Source organism: Ornithorhynchus anatinus, chromosome 3 (genome assembly GCF_004115215.2).
Source record: "Ornithorhynchus anatinus isolate Pmale09 chromosome 3, mOrnAna1.pri.v4, whole genome shotgun sequence".
NCBI classification, from domain to species: domain Eukaryota; kingdom Metazoa; phylum Chordata; class Mammalia; order Monotremata; family Ornithorhynchidae; genus Ornithorhynchus; species Ornithorhynchus anatinus.
Genome location: NC_041730.1, coordinates 121,540,546 through 121,561,471, shown reverse-complemented (window position 1 = coordinate 121,561,471; position 20,926 = coordinate 121,540,546). Strand labels below are relative to the sequence as shown.

Here is a 20,926-nt window from a genome sequence, read left to right as displayed (position 1 = left end):
GGACTTCCCAGTTTTTGCTGGGGCCGGCTTCCCGTGGGGGTCGAGGGCTCCAGGGTCCCCCCCCCCCCCAACCCCGGCCCCTTCCCTGCTCGCTCCCCACACAACCCCACCCCGTGGCCTTGAAGCACAGTCCTGGAGACGCTGCCGTTTCCCCCGCATCTGTTCAACACTCAGCTCCAGGGGAGCCTCAGACACGTTTTCAGGCAGCAGATACAATGCCTAGTTCGCAGACTAGTTTAAATCGTAGTCACCGATAGCCCACGGAAACGGAACGTTCCGTATCTGTTCTTATTTTGGTGAACAGAAGGTACCTGAGCCTACCAAAGTGCAAACATTAAGTACATATCTGTATAAATCATCTGTTGATTCATATTAACATCAGTCTCCCCCTCTAGACTGCAAGCTCTTTATGAGCAGGGAAGGTGCCTAACAACTCGGCTATAGCGTACTCTCCTCAGCGCTTAATACAGTGCTGTGCACACAGCGAGTGCTCAATAAATATCTTTAACGATGACCAGATGAGTTGCGGCACTCACTGGTCTCAGAGTTCACGAAAACTGAAGAGTATTAAAGAAAGTAGAGAATCTGTAGCAAATCCCGTAGTGAGGTCATTCTTACATCAGTCGAGATGAAAGAAAAGCTAAGGTTATTCATGCAACATGTTAATCAACGAAAGCAGGTGTCCTCTGATGGGGACTGATAAGTTCAACCCTAAACAGAAACAAGTTTCTACCGGCCTTGCTCATCCTTTGAAGGTTCTTGTTCGTGATCAGCTGCTTTTGTAGAATACTACATTGTAAAGTCTTCTTCACCCCACTTCATCAATCAGTCAATAGTAATTATTGAGTTTCTGGGCGCGGAACACCATATTGAGGACCTGACAGACGATAATCGACGTAATACCCCTTATTCCTGCCTTCAAGGAGCTTCCAATCAGATAAATTGTAGATTGGAGGAAGTGATCGTGGATATAGTTCATTCATCCATTCATTCGAACGTATTTATTGAGCGCTTACTGTGAGCAGAGCCCTAAGCGCTTGGGGAAGTACAGTACAACAATGAAAGGTGACATTCCCTGCCCACAATGAACTTACAGTCTAGAGTGGGAGAGAAAGCCATCAATACAAATAAAGAAAATTACAGATCTGTACAAAAGTGCTGTGGGGCTGGGAGGGGGGAAGAGTAAAGGAAGCAAGTCGGGGTGACACAGAAGGGAGTGGGAGATGAGGAAAAGTGGGATTTAGTCTGGGAAGGCCTCTTGGAGGAGATGGGCGTTCAGTAAGCCTTTCTTTGAAGTGTGGGGGATTTGAGGAGGGAGGGCATTACAGACCAGAGGCAGGACGTGGTCCAGGGGTGGGTGGTGAGACAGGCGAGATCAAGGGACAGTGAGAAGATCAGCACTAGAGGAGCGAAGTGTGCGGGCTGCGCGGGCTGCGTTGGAGGAGGGGAGAAGCGAGTTGGGGAGGGAGGGTGCAAGGGATCTGCATGAAATAAGCGCTCAATAAATATGATTGATTATAAGATATGTACACTATAAGCTCACTGTGGGCAGGAGACGTGTTTACCAGCTCTGTGGTATTGTACTCTCCCAAGCTCATAGTATAGTGCTGTGCACACAGTAAGTGCTCAATAAATAATAATAATGATGGCATTTGTTAAGCGCTTACTATGTGCAAAACACTGTTTTAAGCACTGGAGAGGATACAAAGTAATCAGGTCGTCCCACTTGGGCTCACAGTCTTAATCCCCATTTTACAGATGAGGTAACTGAGGCTCAGAGAAGTGAAGTGACTTGCCCAAAATCACACAACTGACAAGTGGCAGAGCCAGGACTAGAACCCATGACCTCTGACTCCCAAGCCTGAGCTCTTTCCACTGAGCCACACTCCTTCTCTACCATTGATGATGAGGATGATATGTACATAAAGGCTTCAAATCATTTAAAATCCTTCATAGAATGAGGAGATCCTTCCAAAGCAGAATATAGGGCTAAAAGATAAATCTCTTTAATGGCAGGGACCAGTTGGTTTGTTTGTTTTTCTGTTGTACTCTTCCATCCACTCAGCAAAGTGTTCTGCAAACAGTAGGTGCTCAAGCAATACTTCTGTTGTTGATGGTGATGATGAATATTAACAAACAATCCCCTCCTCCAGTGATCCTGAACAGATGGTTGGGAGACAAGCACTCACGCTTTCTCCAGAATGGTTTTTTCTGGTTAAAGGCTAGGACCCCGACAGATCACTGAATTAACAGCACCCTGTCCGCCAGATTATCCTGGAATATAACAGTCCCCACAGGGCTGGCTGCCTGCAGGCATTCAGTGGCTCTTGAGGTGGGGCAGAAAGACCCACTCCACACAATGCCGTCCCATACATACACAACATAACACAATGACATCAAGCACAACATCAGAAGAGTATTTCCCCATTGCTGCCTCCCCCTGCTATCCAGTCCCCTGAACCCCGTTGACCGAACGCTCCGGTCAGTGGCTCCAAGGCCCTGAAGTGCATCCTGTTGATTCATTCATTCAGTCGTATTTATTGAGCGCTTACTATGTGCTGATGGATCACTTTGGACTCCCGCCATCTTTGAGAAGGGTGGTGGGGTCACCCGTGTTTCTGAGAGAAGCATCATGGCAGCCATCTTTGGAAAGGGTGGAAGCCCCATTATCTTTAGACAGTCCCACGTTGCAATAGCTTGCTTTCTCCTCCCTACTGATGCCAAACCCCTTCCGTTAGAGAACAATCGTTTTACACCTTCTGATTTTATCACAGGAATGATCATCTTACTCAGTCTGACAAATTTCCCTCTACAAATCGTACGTGCATCCGACCCAAAAGAAAATCAGACAGGGAGGCCAAGTTTTCATCCTTCTTTTCATGCCCTTCTAGTTCTAAATTGTCCTAGATGTTTGTTTTCAGCAAATATACAGCGGCAACATATGTACAGCATCTACTTTGTGCAGAGCAGTAGAACAGTGGTGGAATGAGGGGAATCATAAAAATTCCAACTGCCTTCTTAATGTTCTTTCATCTTGTGATATGAGGAGAAGCAGCATGGTGTAGTGGAAAGAACACGAGCCTGGGAAACAGAGGATTTGGGTTCTAACCCTGGCTCTGCCATTTGCCTACAGTATGACCTTGGACAGGTCATTTAACTTCTCTAGACCTTAGTTTCTTCTTATGGGGGTTAAATACCATTTTCCTTCCTTCTTAGATTGTGAGCCCTATGTGGGACAAGGACTGTGTCCAAACTGATTATCTTTTACCAGCACTTAGCATAAAGAAAGCACTAAACCACAAGAGAGGCTGAGAGAGAAAGGGTAGAATTGATAACCGTGGGTCCTCTAGACTGTAAACTCACTGTGGGCAGAGACTGTGTCTACCGACTCTGTTGTACGCACTCTGCCAAGCGCTTAGTACAGTACTCTACACACCAAAAAACACTCAATAAATACAACTAATTGATTCTGGCTAACAGGTTGAGAGTGGAGGAAGGCAATCCCACTGTCTTGGAATAAACCTTCCATATTCAGAAAAGGGATGGGAGTTAAATTTTAATCTGTAGGTAAGAATTTGGCAAATCGGTTTTTTCTCTCTCAGCTGTCTCTAATTCAGTCTTGAAGAAGAATGTAATAGTATACTCTGAATTGCCTGATTAAGAAAATTGGATATAGGTTTAAGAATCTGAGAACAATACTACCATCTATAAACCCAGATTTTAAAAATCTCTTTAAGAAAATGCTTGGGTGCAAGCAGTGATTTTCGTCCCCCTCCCTAACTATAAAATAACCCTCGTATCTTTCCCTTGCACCACAAACGTCCCGAATCTCTGGGCTTGGCTCCCCTTCATGGCCCCTTTCTCTTACTATGGGATACCGCTTCCTTCCTCTCTCCTATCTTCCACCCTCCTGTCTCTCTCCCTCTCTCCCACACCTTCCTTCCACTTTCCACTCACTTGGAATTGGATTTGGAAATTTTACATTTGTGTATGTTTTCTGTCAATAAATCAGGGTGAGTGAAGCGAATTACCCCAAAGTGAAAGCGTTAGTCACTGAACTTTAAAATCACCTTTTGACTTTTTGGCTTTTCAGTGCCGTCACCTGGGGCATAACTACACTAACGTTTCAGAAGAACTTCCCCTTTGAAATCCATTTAATCTTGACCACATGTGCAACGGGGGAGGCGGGGATGTGTGGCAAGGCACACATGCGGTCTGCCTTGTCAAAACACTTAGCGGTTCCAACCATCAGAGGCTGAAATAAATACTGCCCATTTGTGCTTCCGGCCTGGCATCTCTGTGGGTCTGACTGACTAAGTTGACGGAAGGTCTCGGCCCTGACGGCCCTCAGGGATGAGATTGGGTGGCTCCAAAAGGGGATATGGTGCCCATTTGGCCAGGAGAATCTCTTAGCAACCATGAATGATCCCCACTTCTGATTCCGAGCTTCCCACAAAAATTGGACTTGGGTGGGGAAACACCAGGATAAATAGCCTTCCTGCATCCTATTGGCCAAGCTCAGGATGCAGTCCTTCCCTGTGGGGAAAAGAGAACTCCGGAGAGAAATCCTCCTCTCTTCCCACCCCATATCATCAGTGGTATTTATCGCGTGCTAACTGTGTGCAGAGCACTGTACTAAGCGGTTGGGAAAGTACAATACACCTGAGGTGTTAGACACATTCCCTGGCCACAATGAACTTAAAGTCTAGAGGAGAAGACAGACATGACTAAATAATTTGTGTGATGTAATTTATAGATATGTACATAAGTGCCACGGGGTTGAGGGTGAGGCGAAGATCAAATGCCCAAAGGTCACGGATGCAAGTGAGTCCAAAAAGTTCACTCCTCTGGGGATTCCAACCTCATTGTGGGCAGGGAATGTGTCTACCAACTCTATTATCTTGTACTCTCCCAGGCACTTCGTACAGTGCTCTGCACACATTAAGCACTCAGTAAATACAGACGATGGAGTGATTAATTCAGGGTTATTCTGAGGGCTAGCCGAGCCTAGACGACTTTTAGATTAAACATTGTTCCCGGTTATCGGAGACTGCCGGTACTTTGGGTATGGGTGAACTTATGTGACTTAATTGCCTCTTCATTTAAACTTGTAATTTCAAACAACATTTTCTTGGGGAAAAAAGTGGCACTCAAGCTATCATTCTTTTAAAATCCAGGTGGTTGTTAGGTCGGCCCTGATAAGCTCTAAGCCTGGAGCTTAGAGCCCTGAGGGGACTGAAATTCTGGAGGTGAGTCCAATGAGTGTCTGCTTTTCCTTTGGACCAATCCCACCGGATTTGTGAGATGTATTCATTCATTCATTCGTTCAATTGTATTTATTGAGCGCTTACTGTGTGCAGAGCACTGTACTAAGCGCTTGGAAAGTACAATTCGGCAACAGATAGAGACAATCCCTCCCCAACGACAGGCTCACAGTCTAGAAGGGGGAAGAAAGACAACAAAACAAGTAGACAGACATTAATGATGTGATGATGAGATGTAATGATCGTAATGCTTGTATTGCTTGATCGTACTGCTCAGATTTCCAGTCCCTGGAAGTTCAGATGGACTTCTACGCAGACATGAGGCTTTGCCTATGTGGCCCTGGTGATTATAATAATAATTACGGAACTTGTTAAGTGCTTACTGTGTGCCGAGCACTGTCCTAAACACTGGGATAGATACAAGTTAACCAGGTTGGACACAGTCCCTGTCGCACATGGGGCTTACACTCTTAATCCCCATTTTACAGATGAGGGAACTGAGGCCCAGAAAAACTGACTGGCCACAGAGCAGACGTCTGGCAGAGTCAGGATCAGAATCCAGGTCCTCCTGACTCACAGGGCCGTGCTTTATCCACTAAGCCACGTTAGCCAGGGGGCTGTGATCCATCACAACCTTTCAACTGAACTGCAGGAGCTGGTGCTCAGCTGTGCCTGGAGGGACTGGAACTCTGCTGTATCGGAATGAACAGTAATTGACCTCTCATTTTCCTTCCCTAGGTTACTCCGGGAAGCAAGGCAGCAGTTGCTAATGTATGTATTGGAGATGTTATCATGGCCATCGAAGGAGAAAACACAGATAATATGACTCATTTAGAAGCCCAGAATAAAATCAAGAACTGCCTAGATAAAATAACGCTAACAGTTGGCAGGTACGGTCTCTTTTCCAGCAATTTTCTTTCTTTTCTGTTTATGTTTTCCCCGGGCTCCTTGTAATTTGGTTGGACTTGTTTCTACTTGAAGTTTTGTGCAGTAAAGCATGACTGGCAACAATCGTATCCTTAAGAGTGCTGCTGTAGGGTTGGAGGGGTGGTTGCTGAATAGAAGCATGACATAAGACAAATTGCCACAATGTGGGATTGTTTGCTATGTGATTTATTTATTGCCAGAAGAGAACTAAGAATGCAAGGAAAATGGGTTCCCAGAGTAATACGGGTTCAAACAATGAAAAGCATATTTCCCAAATTTTGCTGTAAGAATACAAGAAAGCTGCCTTGCGGTGGCAATATACTACGGCTTCATTTGTTCGTTTACTAAAACTGTGACCGAGCCATCATCGTTCTTCTGCTTAGTTCTGGACAAGCTTCTGTCCAGAGAAGTCTGTGAAAATTTGTGGACATGAGACTCAATCAAACCTCCTTAGATTTTTATTTTAAAATTACAATATCAAGAATCTGTCCCATTTTAAGCAACCTAGAGTCTCTCTCTGGACTTGGGTTATCCTCAGCCTTTTACCCAGTAAGGCAAGGTGATGCCACACCATTCAATCAGTCAATCGTATTTACTGAGCGCTTACTGTGTGCAGAGCACTGTACTAAGCACTTGGGAGAGGTTTCTTGTGGGGGCGGTGGGGTTTACGGGGTATTTGTTAAGCATTTACTATGTGCCAGGCACTGTTCTAAGTGCTGGGGTAGGTCCAAGCTAATCAGGTTGGACACAGTCCCCATTCAGCGTGGGACTCACAGTCTTAATCTCTCATTTTATAGATGAAGGAACTGAGGCACAGAGAAGTAAAATGACTTGACCAAGGTCCCACAGCAGACAGGTGGTGGACCCTGGGTCCGGAATCCAGGCGCAAGTTGGTACACACATTTCCTACCCACAGTGAGCTTACAGTCTAGAGTGGGAAGACAGTAATATAAATAAATTATGGATATGTACATAAATGCTGTGGGGCTGAAGGTGGGGTGAATAAAAGGAGCAAATCTAAGTCCAAGGTTGACACAGAAGGGAGTGGGAGAAGAGGAAATGAGGGCTTAGTCAGGGAAGGCCTGTACAGGTCTATTCTGTCCCTAGAGTACTAGACTGCAAGGTTTTATCACTGGGTATTTAAGTGCTTACTAGGTGCCAAGCACTGTTCTAAGCACTGGGGTAGATACAAGGCAATCGGGTTGTCCCATGTGGGGCTCCCAGTCTAAAATCCCCATTTTACAGATGAGGGAACTGAGGCACAGGGAAGTGAAGTGACTTGCCCAAGGTCACACAGCAGATAAGTGGCAGAGTCGGGATTAGAACCCATGTCCTCTGACTCCGAAGCCCGTGCTCTTTTCCACTAAGCCACGCTGCTTCTGCTCAGGACTGTTAGTCTTCCACGTCCATTCATTCGATCGTATTTCTTAAGCACTTTCTATGGGCAGAGCAATATCTTCCGCTTCCAACTCATCGGCAGGGAACGTGCCTACCGACTCTGTGGTATTTATTATACTCTCCTAAGCGCTTAGTACAGTGTTCGGCACACAGTAAAGCATTCAAGTGAAAGCAGTTGGTTCTTGGGGATCCAGTCATTCACAAGGGAAATCCATCTGTTGTCCTGCCAGAAGACTAGGTGGGCTGCCCATCTTCAATTGGCTTGTCCCAAATAGTAGAAGTAGCGGGAGAATAACAAAGTGACATTTTCCCTGCCCACAAGGAGCTCATACTCTACTGGGAAAGGCAAATGTGAAAATACTTCTACCTAGAGTGGTCAAAATAGATAAGTTATGTGAGCATAAATCTATATGAGAGCTAAGGAAGCTGGAAATATTCTCCCTGATTTGTTGGCTTGTTAGGAAAGTGTTCTTTAAGGAAATTGCACATGTAGGACTCCATTGTTCTTTAGGTTACAGCCATTTTTTCTTTGTCATCGAGGCCTTTGATTGCCATCTTTTTCATTGAGGGTAAAATGGAGCCAGAGAGTTCTCTTTCCTTCTTCACGGGCAACTCCTCAACCAGCAGGGAACGTCTAGTATTATCGAGGGTGAGCCATGACTGCCTCCTTCTTCCTCCTTCCTCCGCCGTCAGATGGGCCGGCCTTCTTTGTTTCCTGGCCGAGGGATTTGGTTTTCCACTCCGGTTTATCCCATCATTTACCCGAATCGATCTTTCTGGACAATATCCATTACCCATCGGTCGGGTCTTCAAAAGACACATGTCCAGTACAGCCGCAGGCAGCCTCATCTGCAGTTATTTGCATTTTCCTTCTCGATCCCGCTGCATCATTGGCAGGAAGAGTAAACTCTCGATTATACAGTCGGGACGCATCCGGGTGGCAGATTATCATGGCCTTCCTGCTGCCGCTGCTGAGGAGAGGTGGGGGAGGAGTGCGGCAAGTGCCGGGCCGCCCAAGCCAAGAGGTTGAGCGGGGTCTGGGCCTGGTAGTCAGGGGACCTGGGTTCTAATCCCAGCTCCGCCATTTGCCTGCCGTGTGACCTTGAGCGAGTCACCTAACTTCGTGTGCCTCAGTTTTCTCATCTGGTGATTAAAAAGCGATTCTCCCTTCTTCCTTCTGTGAGGCCCCTATGGGACAGGGACTGTGTCTGACCTGATTATCTTGCATCTACCCCAGTGTTTAGTACAGTGTTGGACATGTAGTAAGTGCTTACCAAATACCACATATTATTATTGTCATTATTATGATTTTACTGTTATTACTATTATAGTGTAGGCGGTTAGCAGGGCTTGAGATATCTGGCCCTGCTCGATGCTGCGGCTCTTGCCGGGAAGTCGGGAAGCTTTTTGACTCTGGTGCATTCCCGGATCTACTGTCCGGGTGGCGTGTTCCGTCCGGGATGTTCCGTCCTGTGCAGCTGGAACCCTCCCCCCTCAATCCTGGCTCCACCTTCTGTCTGCTGTATGACCTTGGGAAAGTCATTTAACTTCTGTGCCTCAGTTCCCTCATCTGTAAAATGGAGATTAAGACTCTGAGCCCCATATGGGACATGGACTGTTTCCGACCTGATTATCTTATATCTTCCTCAGCGCTGGTACCTGCTAAGCACTTAACAAATACATTAAACAAAAAAGGACACCACCTGGACAGCTGAGGTGAAGGCGAGCTTCAGCCAAAAATCCTCTGAGCTATCCCACCATCTCTTCTCTCTATCCCCACGGGGCCTCAGTGAAATCTCTGTTTGTGGTAGAACTCTGATATGTTTTGAGAGCAAAACAGGTAGTAATTACAGTATTCATGCACTGTACTAAATGCTGGGGTAGATGACAGGATTATCAACTCAGACCCACTCCCTGTCCTACATGGGCTCACAATCCAGGAGGGAGCAAAACAGGTACCTCATTCCCACTTTACGGAGGAGGAAGTTGAGGCATGGAGAAGCTTCTTCTCCTCCCTCATCGACACCCATGCCCGTCACCCCCGCCGATTGTTCCGGACCTTTAACTCTCTCCTTAGGCCCCCTGTTCCTCCCCCTCCCCCATCTCTCACCCCTAATGATCTGGCCACCTATTTCCTCACGAAAATCAACACGATCAGGTCTGAGCTCCCCAAAGTCACCCCTCCGCCTCTCCCCTCCCCCCAACAACCCCCTCCCCTACTTTCCCATCCTTCCCTGCAGTATCCTCAGAGGAGATCTCCTCCCTCCTCGCAAGTGCCACCCCCTCCACCTGCGCCTCGGACCCCATTCCCTCTCACCTTCTTAAAACCATCGCCCCTGCCCTCCTCCCTTCCTTAACTTCTATTTTTAACCACTCAATCTCCAAGGGCTCCTTCCCCTCTGCCTTCAAACACGCCCACGTCTCCCCCATCCTAAAAAAACCCGCTCTTGACCCCACTTCCCCCTCCAGTTATCGTCCTATCTCCCTACTACCCTTCCTTTCCAAAATCTTAGAACGAGTCGTCTACAATCGATGCCTAGAATTCCTTAACTCCCATTCTCTCCTAGACCCCCTCCAATCTGGCTTCCGTCCCCTCCACTCTACCGAGACTGCTCTCTCTAAGGTCACCCATGACCTCCTTCTTGCCAAATCCAATGGCTCCTACTCCATTCTGATCCTCCTTGACCTCTCTGCTGCCTTTGACACTGTCGACCATCCCCTCCTCCTCCGTACCTTATCTCACCTTGGCTTCACGGACTCTGTCCTCTCCTGGTTCTCCTCTTACCTCTCTGGCCGATCATTCTCGGTCTCCTACGCTGGAGCCTCCTCCCCCTCCCATCCTTTAACTGTTGGAGTTCCTCAAGGGTCAGTTCTTGGCCCTCTTCTGTTCTCCATTTACACTCACTCCCTCGGTGAACTCATCCGCTCTCACGGCTTTGACTACCATCTCTACGCAGATGACACGCAGATCTACATCTCTGCCCCTGTCCTCTCCCCCTCCCTTCAGGCTCGCATCTCCTCCTGCCTCCGGGACGTCTCCACCTGGATGTCTGCCCGCCACCTAAAACTCAACATGAGCAAGACTGAGCTCCTCATCTTCCCTCCCAAGCCCGGTCCGCTCCCAGACTTCTCCATCACTGTGGATGGCACGACCATCCTTCCCGTCCCGCAGGCCCGCAATCTCGGTGTCATCCTTGACTCGTCCCTCTCGTTCACCCCACACATCCTATCCGTTACCGAGACCTGCCGGTTTCACCTCTACAATATCGCCAAGATCCGCCCTTTCCTCTCCACCCAAACGGCTACCTTACTATTACGGGCTCTCGTTATATCCCGGCTAGACTACTGTGTCAGCCTTCTCTCTGACCTCCCTTCCTCCTCTCTCGCCCCGCTCCGGTCTATTCTTCACTCCGCTGCCCGGCTCATCTTCCTGCAGAAACGATCTGGGCATGTCACTCCCCTTCTTAAACAACTCCAGTGGTTGCCTATCGACCTCCGCTCCAAACAAAAACTCCTCACTCTAGGCTTCGAGGCTCTCCATCACCTCGCCCCTTCCTACCTCTCCTCCCTTCTCTCTTTCCACCGCCCACCCCGCACGCTCCGCTCCTCTGCCGCCCACCTCCTCGCCGTCCCTCGGTCTCGCCTATCCCGCCGTCGACCCCTGGGTCACGTCCTCCCGCGGTCCTGGAACGCCCTCCCTCCTCACCTCCGCCAAACCGATTCTCTTTCCCTCTTCAAAACCTTACTTAAAAATCACCTCCTCCAAGAGGCCTTCCCAGACTGAGCTCCTCTTCCCCCTCTACTCCCTCTGCCATCCCCCCTTTACCTCTCCGCAGCTAAAGCCTCATTTTCCCCTTTTCCCTCTGCTCCTCCACCTCTCCCTTCCCATCCCCACAGCACTGTACCCGTCCGCTCAACTGTATATATTTTCGTTACCCTATTTATTTTGTTAATGAATTGTACATCGCCTTGATTCTATTTAGTTGCCATTGTTTTTACGAGATGTTCTTCCCCTTGACGCTGTTTAGTGCCATTGTTCTTGTCTGTCCGTCTCCCCCGATTAGACTGTAAGCCCGTCAAACGGCAGGGACTGTCTCTATCTGTTGCCGACTTGTTCATCCCAAGCGCTTAGTACAGTGCTCTGCACATAGTAAGCGCTCAATAAATACTATTGAATGAATGAAGTGCGATGATTTGCCCAAGACCAAACAGCAGGCAAATGGTGGAGCTGGGACTAGAACCTCAGTGTTCTGCCTCCCAGTCCAGTGCTCTTTCTCTCATGCTTTGATGACTCTCCGATTATGCGTATTCTCCACTAAGGGAACAGCTGAAGGAGATGGAGATGGTCAGGAAGGGGAAAAATGAGGGCAGAACCAAAACAATATCAATTTGGGGACCTAATGGATTTTTATAAGCTGAAGTCACTTTGAATTGTATTCCCGCTATTTTTTTTAATAATATCTCACCAGATTTTTGTCCAAGTTGGAATAGAGTAGGATTACCCTATCTCTACCCATCCCACTTTCAAAACCCACCTAAAATCACATCTCCCTCCAAAAGGCCTTCCCTAAGTCCTCCTTTTCCCATCCGCCCTCCCCTCACCCTTGACTAGACACTTGGCTGTGAAACACTGAAGTACTTTTCTTCTCACCCCAGGTTATGGGCTCGGACACAGGCCCTGTCCCACGTGAGGCTTATCCCCATTACACCCTACTATTTTCCCTTTCTCTACTTTATTTGAATATCTTTCTCCCCCTGTAAACTGTCCGCTCCTTGTGGGCAGGGATAGTTTCTACCAACCAACTCTATTATATTGTACTTTACCAAGCACTTAATAAGGTGCTCTGCACACAGTAAATGCTCAATAAATAGCATTGATATCCATCCCCAGTTAAGCCTGGGCTTTATATCTCTAATCCTTGGGTATGTCTAAAGAGGGTTCAGAAGTGTTAGATGGAAGTTTTGAGGGTTTTCATTATTTATTCTGGGGGGTCAGACAGCCCAGGGTGCATTATCGTGTAACAATAATCCGAAGCCAGGGCCAGGGCTACACTTTGGAGAGGGTCTGACATATTTTCCTGGTCTTCCCGAGAGACTTAAAGGGATATCTCAGATGACCCCCGTAACAACAGGCAAGAATGAGGGGTAGGACATGAAGCCAAACATGACAACTATCTGCTTTTGCCCTCCCCACTCCAGCTCTCTGCCTCTCCCCCGACCCCGAAAGCTTGGCTAGCCCGTGGGCCTTCGGATCTGCCCAGATTCCCACAAGGAAGTCTCACAACTCTGCTCCAAGGTTTCCTCAAGGCTAGTCTCCCAATGCTGCCCCAAAGGATTCAGCCTTTCCCGGTTCTTTTGTCTCCCCACATCCTCACTTGCCACTGCCTATGTTTCCATTCCCATCCCCACGCGTATTTTGCATGTATTGGTCCAAATATTCTTAATGGGAAGAAAAGATCGCTTTGACTCAGCGCTACCATTTCTGGGATTCAGATGGGAAATATCAGAGCGGGGAAATAACGGGAAAAGTAGAGGAAGTAACCAACAAAAGGAGGAGCCTTGCTTTTTATATTCTGTGACTCACCAAATTCCAGACTCCTTGAATCCATTCGCCCTCATCCCTGCCACGGTGGTAGCAAATTTTAAGTATCTTGGAAATGGACAGTAAAACAGGACACTCTATGGGTGATACATAGAATATATAGGACCATTAATTTCAGGGGAGTTTAGTGGAAAGGGCACTGGACGGGGAGTCAGGGAGACCTGGGTATCATTCCAGTTCTACAGTGGCTTTTGTGAAACCTAGGGCAAGTGTGGCTTAGTGGAAAGAGCCCGGGCTTGGGAGTCAGAGGTCATGGGTTCTAATCCCGGCTCTGCCACTTGCTGCTTTGTGACCTTGGGCAAGTCACTTAACCTCTCTGTGCCTTGAGGTTACCTCATCTGTAAAAATGGGGATGAAGACTGTGAGCCCCACTTGGGACAACTCCATTACCTTGTATCTACCCCAGCGCTTAGAACAGTGCTTGACACATACTAAGCGCTTAACAAATTCCATCATTATTATTATTATTATGAAATTATTTAGCCTCTAAGACCCTCAGTTTCCTCATCCGTAAAATGGGGATAAACTAGATAGTGAGCCTCATGTGGGACGGGGCCTTTGTCCATTTTCATAACCTTGTATCTACCCCAGTGCCTAACACATAGCAGGGACTTAATAAATGCCATTATTATTAGTAGTAGTATTGCTGGAGGTGGGATACTGTGGTCACCAGTCATCTTCAATTCATCGCTTAACTGTGGGTATTATAATAATAAGCATCAGAATAATGTATTTTTTTAAGCACTTACTCCGAGCCAAGCAGTACTGAGCACCAGGGAGGATACAAGATAATCAGGTCCACAGGGCTCACAGTCTAAGTAGGAGGGAGAACAGGTATCGAAACCCTATTACGTAGATGAGGGAACTGAGACTCGGAGAAGTTGACTTCCCCAGTGTCACGCAACAGGTAAATGGCAGAGCTGGGACTAGAACCCAGGTCCTCTGACTCTGAGGCCCGAGGTCTTTCTACTAGGCCATGCTGCTTTTCTCTCATAGGAGAGACTTAATCTCCTAACGATCGCCAGGATCCTATTACAGCTTTCTTAAACCTGATGGAAATATCAAATTCTCTTGACTTATCTCTTGACTGCATTTTTGCTGAAGTTTGTGGTGCATTTAGGTCATTTGGGCTTTCCTTCAACTGAGGCTTTCTTTTCTTTTTTTAATGGTATTTGTTAAGTACTTACTATGTGTCAGGTTCTGTTCTAAGCGCTGGGATAGAAACTGGCCAAATCAAGTTGGACAGTCCTCGTCCCACCATGGGGCTCCTACGTACATGTGTCTGACTTCCAAATGCCTCTGCCGTGTTCTGTGGTTTGTCCTTGCCTGTCACTGTGATAAACTGTAGTCTGACGCTGTCTCTGATGCCATTTTGGTTCCAAATATACCATTGTCTGGCTGTCATTTTTTAATTTCTTCAGTACACGAATGATAGATGTGCAATTTTACTCTGTTGCAGAACGGAACACAAAGTCTGGTCTCCTCTTGTGACTGAGGAAGGGAAACGCCACCCATACAAGATGAATTTAGCTTCCGAACCTCAGGTGGGCAACCCTCTCCCCTCCAGGCTTCACTCCTCTGGAGGTCCCAACGGGCCAAGTTTCCGCTCCTGGGGTGGGTGACGCTGCAGGGATTTGCTTCATGACAGGCAAGACACTATGCTTCTACTATGCCCTGGAATGTGCTGTCAATTCTCTTCCCTGGTTTGGCTGCCGGCTAAAAGTTATTGCCTTTCACTCATTTCCTTTTTTGGCTGTTTTAGAATAAGTACAATAAATGAAAATCTCTTTAAAAATAATCAACACTGGCTTAGCAAAAATTCCAGAGAGGCTGCCTCCAAGATGCACTTCCATGGAAGTTCCTGGACTGTTAAGAATGAGTGTAGCTCAGTGTATTTCAGTCTCCCGGTGCCTTGGGGGAAATTCCCAGGAGGCCCCGAGAATTTGCTGTGCCACCAATTTTCACTTTATTCATTCAATCATATTTATTGAGGGCTTACCGTGTGCAGAACACTATACTAGGCGCTTGGAAAGTACAATTCGGTAACAAATAGAGACAATCCCTACCCAAAAAGGGGCTCACAGTCTAGAAGCGGGAGACAGACAACAAAACCAAATAAGTAGACAGGCACCAATAGCATCAAAACAGATAAGTAGAATTATAGATATATGCACATCATTAATAAAATAAATAGAATAATAAATATGTACAAATGTATACAAGTGCTGTGGGGCGGGGAAGGGGGTAAAACAGAGGGAGGGAGTAGGAGCGATGGTTGGGGGAGGAGGAGCAGAGGAAAAGGAGGTCTCAGTCTGGGAAGGCCTCTTAGAGGAGGTGAGCTCTCAATAGGGCTTTGAAGGCGGGGAAGAGAGCTAGTTTGACAGATGTGAGGAAGGAGTGCATTACGGGCCAGAAGTAGGATGTGGGCCCCGGGGTTGACGGCAGGACAAGCGAGAACAAGGCCCACTGAGGAGATTAGCAGTAGAGGAGCTGAGTGGGTGGGCTGGGCTGTAGAAGGAGAGAAGGGAGGTGAGGTAAGAGGGGGCCAGGAGATGGAGAGCTTTGAAGCCAAGAGTGAGGAGTTTTTGTTTCATGTGAAGGTTGATAGGCAACCCCTGGAGGGTTTTGAGGAGGGGAGTGACATGCCCAGAGCCTTTCTGTAGAAAGGTAATCCGGGCAGCAGAGTGAATATAGACTGAAGTGGGGAGAGAGAGGAGGTTGGGAGATCAGAGAGAAGGCTGATGCAGTAATCCATTCGGGATATGATCAGAGATTGTACCAACGAGGTAACGGTTTGGATGGAGAGGAAAAGGTGGATCTTGGCAATATTGTGAAGGTGAGACAGGCAGGTTTTGGTGACAGATTGGATGTGTGGGGTGAATGAGAGAGCTGGTCAAGGACGACACCAAGGTTACGGGCATGTGAGATGGGAAGGATGGTAGTGCCGTCCACAGTGACGGGAAAGTCAGGGCGAGGACAGGGCTTGGGAGGGAAGATAGGGAGCTCAGTCTTAGACATGTTGAGTTTTAGGTGGTGGGCAGACATCCAGGTGGAGATGTCCGGAAGGCGGGAGGGGATAGGAGACTGGAGGGAGGGAGAGAGAACAGGGGAGGGTTAGGGGAGGAGATGTAGATTTGGGTGTCATCTGCGTAGAGATGACAGTTGAAGCTGTGCGAGCCAATGAGTTCACCAAGGGAGTGAGTATAGATGGAGAACAGAAAAGGACCAAGAAGTGACCCTTGAGGAACCCCTACAGTTAGTGGATGGGAGGGGGAGGGGGAGGAGGAGCCCATGAAGGAGACCGAGAATGACGGGCCAGAGAGATAAGAGGAGAACCAGGAGAGGATGGAGTCTGTGAAGCCAAGGTTGGATAACGTTGGTTAAGGTTGGATCACCTCATCAATCCCCTCCTTGGGAGCCCCACCTCATGTGCCCAGTGAAGCCAAGAGGCCCCTCCCATCACTCCTGCTTTGAGAAGTCGTATAGTCCAGTGGAAAAAGCCCGGGCTTGGTAGTCAGAGGACCTGTGTTCTAATCCTGGCTCCACCGCTTGTCTGCTACTTGACTTTAGGAAAGTCACTTAACTTCTCTGTGCCTCAGTCTGCAAAGTGGACATTCATTCATCCATTCAATGATATTTATCTCCCTCCTACTCAGACTGTGAGCCCTATGTGGAACTTGCTCATCTTGTGTCTACTCCAGTCCTTAGCACAGTGCTTGACACATAGTAAGAACTTAACACATTCCACAATTATTATTATTGGGGCACTGTATGTGGTGATGCCCTGGGGGCATTGAGGTCTGTCTGTGGATCAGTTGGCCTTGAAGCTGGCCAATGGGGGGTCTGGTGAGCTAGAGAATGACTACTCCCATGCAAAAATGCCCCTGTGATGAAAGCAGCATTGTGGGAGATCTTGGACAAGTCTTCTAAGATGCGAAGTGTTCATCAGGGAGTTGTCTGTGGCACCTGGGACCCCAGGAGCCATCATAATGAAGGAAAAATGCAGACTGAGTCATATTTTTGTGTGTTGGTGGCTGGGCCCTGCAGGCATTCCGGTTCTGTGATTATGGGCAGTTTTGTAATGTCCACACAATATGGCCAGCCCTCAGTCTTGAAGAAAATCATCCTTACGGCAAAATTAACAGCACTAGGCAAGCCTATATGTGACTACACACATACACACACACACACACACACACACACACACACACACACATCTCTATTTGCAGCATTTCTCTGTCATTTTGGACAATTCAGGGTGTTTCCATATGTGCTGGGAAGCAGCTGACCCAAGGTCCCTGCAGGCCATAACCCGTGAACTAATCAGTGTATTTCAGCTGGGACAGCCCCCACCCCCAACCCCCTACCCACCCCCCGCACCTCCCCACAAGGCTTGAGCTGGGTCCAGAGCCCTCAGGCTCACTGAGCTTTGGGACTCAATTGGGCAGGAGGGCTGCTCCAGGAAGGCCCTCCACTGGTCACTGAAGGCCTGGGGGATCCCCCGCCCCCCGAGAGCATGTCAGTTGCAAGGAGTCCAGTTGTTCAAGGACAGTCATCATTATCAGTTTTTACAAAGTGCCTTCTGTACTAGCTTCTGAGGGCATACAGAAAAATTAGGTCCTGGTCCTCAAGGGACACCCGATCAGATTTGCCAACCCTAATTGAAATAAACCCTTCAACAGGGGCTACTTTCCTGCTGCGGGCGGGGCATCGGGATCCAGACTTCCAAAGTGGGTTACCTAGACCCGCCCATGACCAAACTGGGATCCTTGGGTTCTCTTGAATCCCTGATTCAGTCTGAAAGTCCCCAGAATTCCAGAACCAGATCTTGGATTGGATGTTTGCCGGGCAGGATTGCCTCTCAGCTCTTTAGTGTCCATCCAACCAGACAGCCCAGCCCCAACCAGTCCAGAGAAGCCCAAGGACTCAGACACTTTTAACTGCCCTGAATCCCTCTATACCTCCCAAATGCCACCTCAGCCCTTCTGCCCCACCTAAGTTCTTAAACCATCACAGCTCCCATTGCACTTAAATGTATCCTACACACACACAACACACACACATATGTATATACCTTATTATTTTATGTATTATGTAATTCTATTTATTTATATTGATGCCTGTTTACTTGTTTTCATGCCTGTCTCCCCCCTTCTAGGCTGTAAGCCCGGTGTGGGCAGGGATTGTCTCTATTGCTGAATTGTACTTACCAAGCGCTTAGCACGGTGCTCTGCTCACAGTAAGCACTCAGTAAATACCATTGAATGAGTGAATGAATAAATGAATATTTCTCCCCCATCTGCAATTTGAGTGTCTGATCCTCCTGTTGGACTGTAAACGCCTTAAGTTTAGGGATCGTGTCTTCTAATTCTGTTGTAATCAGTCGATCAGTCAATGGTATTTATTGAGTGCTTACTATATGAAGAGGACAGTACTAAGCACTTGGGAGAACACAATATAACAGTGCTTAGCACAGTGCTCGGCGTACTGTAGGACCTCAGTAAATGCTGCTGCTGCTGATGAAGTGCCCACTTCAAGGACAAAACCCTTTTCAAGCCTGGTTTATGCTACGGTAACAATATCTTGTGAATTCTGAGACAGTGGGATTCTTTAGCTGCTCTGGTATGTCCTGGCTAGTTCCAGAACCTCAGGTGAGCGTTGAAACATGTCAGTAAATGCATTGGCCTTCCCCGGCTCCAGACATTTCTGAAGCCTTTCGAGTCAGGGCTGATGCAATTGTTTTGGCTTCCTGTTTAGCCGTCTCCAAGGAAACTTACAATAGTGTGGAATAAAAACTGGGTGTGTATCTCATTGACTTAAGATAAGGCTGGGCATGTGTTGGGGAGAAGAAGTAATAGCCACCTTCCCTGTTGATTTTATAATGGTTAAATTCTGGAATCTTATAAAACGCGTTGCTGGAGCAGAGTTGTGAAGGGCTTTGGAAAGTCAGAGAAGGAGTGAGGGAAAAGCTCCATTCAGTTAGCGTTCTCTGAACCTAAAATAAAAATAACCTAAATCAAATACTTTATAATCTGAAGCTTCGTGAAGCAAGGGACCTTTAAATATGAAAATCATATTGCTCCACAAGAAAGATAAAAAACGTACCCTCTCAGGGAATTCGACTTTTAAAGGGGATATGAAGCATTATGATTACTTTAACCTGCCACAAGGAGTTTAGGCACTTGATGAAAAATGGAGATTGCTTCCTTCAAAGGCTTATACACAGTAAGTGTTAAATGCGTTCTAGGTTCCAGGCACTGTACTAAGCACTGGAGTAGATACAGCCAATCACGTTGGACCCAGTCCATGGCCCGCGAGGAACTCTCAGTATTAGTGTCCATTTTACAGATGAGGAAACTGAGGCATAGAGAAGTTAAGTGAGTTGCCCAAGGTGGAACAGCAGGATTAGAACCCAGGCCCTTCTGACTCCCAGGCCCGTGCTCTATCCACTAGACTACGCTGCTTCTCTAATGTTGCCATTAAATGGGTTCAAAGTTTGGCTCAAATTCTGTGTGTACATCCCTGCCCAAAATAGAATTCCGGATGACAGAGACTTCAATTAAAGTAGAAAAATCTGTTCTGTTTGGCTTGTAGCTTTGTTCTCTGGGGCCTGTCCCTGTACCACATGACCCCTGGCTGTCCGTTCTCCAGCCTGCATGGCTTAGGCATGTCTGACTTTCCCTCTGGTCCCTTGCATACAGGAAGTAACGCACATCGGAAGCGCACACAACCGGAGTGCAATACCCTTCTCCGTTGCCGCCGCTTCCAACACTTCCCCCAGAGTCATCACCGCCCAGTACAACAACCCGGCTGGCCTCTACTCTTCGGAAAACATCCACAACTTCAACAGTGCCCTGGAGTCGAAGACCACAGCCGGCATCCAGGAACCAAGTAAAACGTAAGGGTGACCAGATTTTCTCTCTGTCTCCTTCACGGCGAAGGATTTTCCCAGCAGCCTGAGGTTCTGTGAGGACGGCGGAAGGTGGAGAGGCCCTTTAACTAGGGGGACTTTTGCCTTTCGGATTATGACCGCGGAGCCGCTGGGCAGTTGGGTTGTTCCTCTGATGTGGCTTCTCGAGAAGCTCTGCAGAGAGTTAACAGATCTTTGTGTCTGTCAGAAAGCGAGCCGGTTTCAGTGGGCATTCGGCGTGACCGCCAGCCCTTAAAAATCACCATTCGTTCCAAGCAGATGCCAAATATTTTATCATGAGCCTTTCATCCTGAAATAGAGCTGGCTGGCACTCTCCCTGGGCCTATGTGAAAGGGAAGGTGGAGGGTGGTGCCAGGGTATACCCGCCCTCCCCTTCAAGGTTTGGTTCCCTCTGAAGTACTCACGGGACAATGGCCGATCTGAACAGGGCCTGGGTATTTCTCGTGAGGAATTTTCCACTGGAAAAATCCATTTTTCACCAAAACAGGAACGGCGAATCGTAAGGTGAGTGGGCAGCAGCGCAGGGTTGGCAGGTCTGCCCTGTGGGAACACGGCTCCAGGTTCAGGAGCCATATGCTACTCCGGGCTGCATATCCCTCGTTCATCAGGCCTGCCCGATTGGAAGATGATAGGCTGCACAGGGAAGCTTTTCCACCTGCTCCCAGCCTGACCCTTGGCCCTACTGCCAGCTGGGAAGTCTTATGAAAACAAAGGCCCTGTCCAGTCTGATCGGCCGTGCAAGAAGGGAAATTGAGAGCTTTTTGTTTAAATTTTACTATCAAGATGGCCTGCCTGCTGTTCACT

General features: G+C 47.8%; 1 protein-coding gene across 1 annotated transcript in view; it reads left to right on the top strand.

Annotated features, from left to right (window-relative positions):
• Positions 1-20,926, top strand: part of PDLIM1 (PDZ and LIM domain 1) — a 44,679-nt gene that overhangs the window by 7,265 nt on the left and 16,488 nt on the right. Inside the window, exons 2-4 of the mRNA XM_029060687.2 lie at positions 6,003-6,154; positions 14,651-14,735; positions 19,893-20,089. Coding sequence (XP_028916520.1) covers positions 6,003-6,154; positions 14,651-14,735; positions 19,893-20,089 — 434 coding nt within the window. The remainder of the gene's footprint in view (positions 1-6,002; positions 6,155-14,650; positions 14,736-19,892; positions 20,090-20,926) is intronic.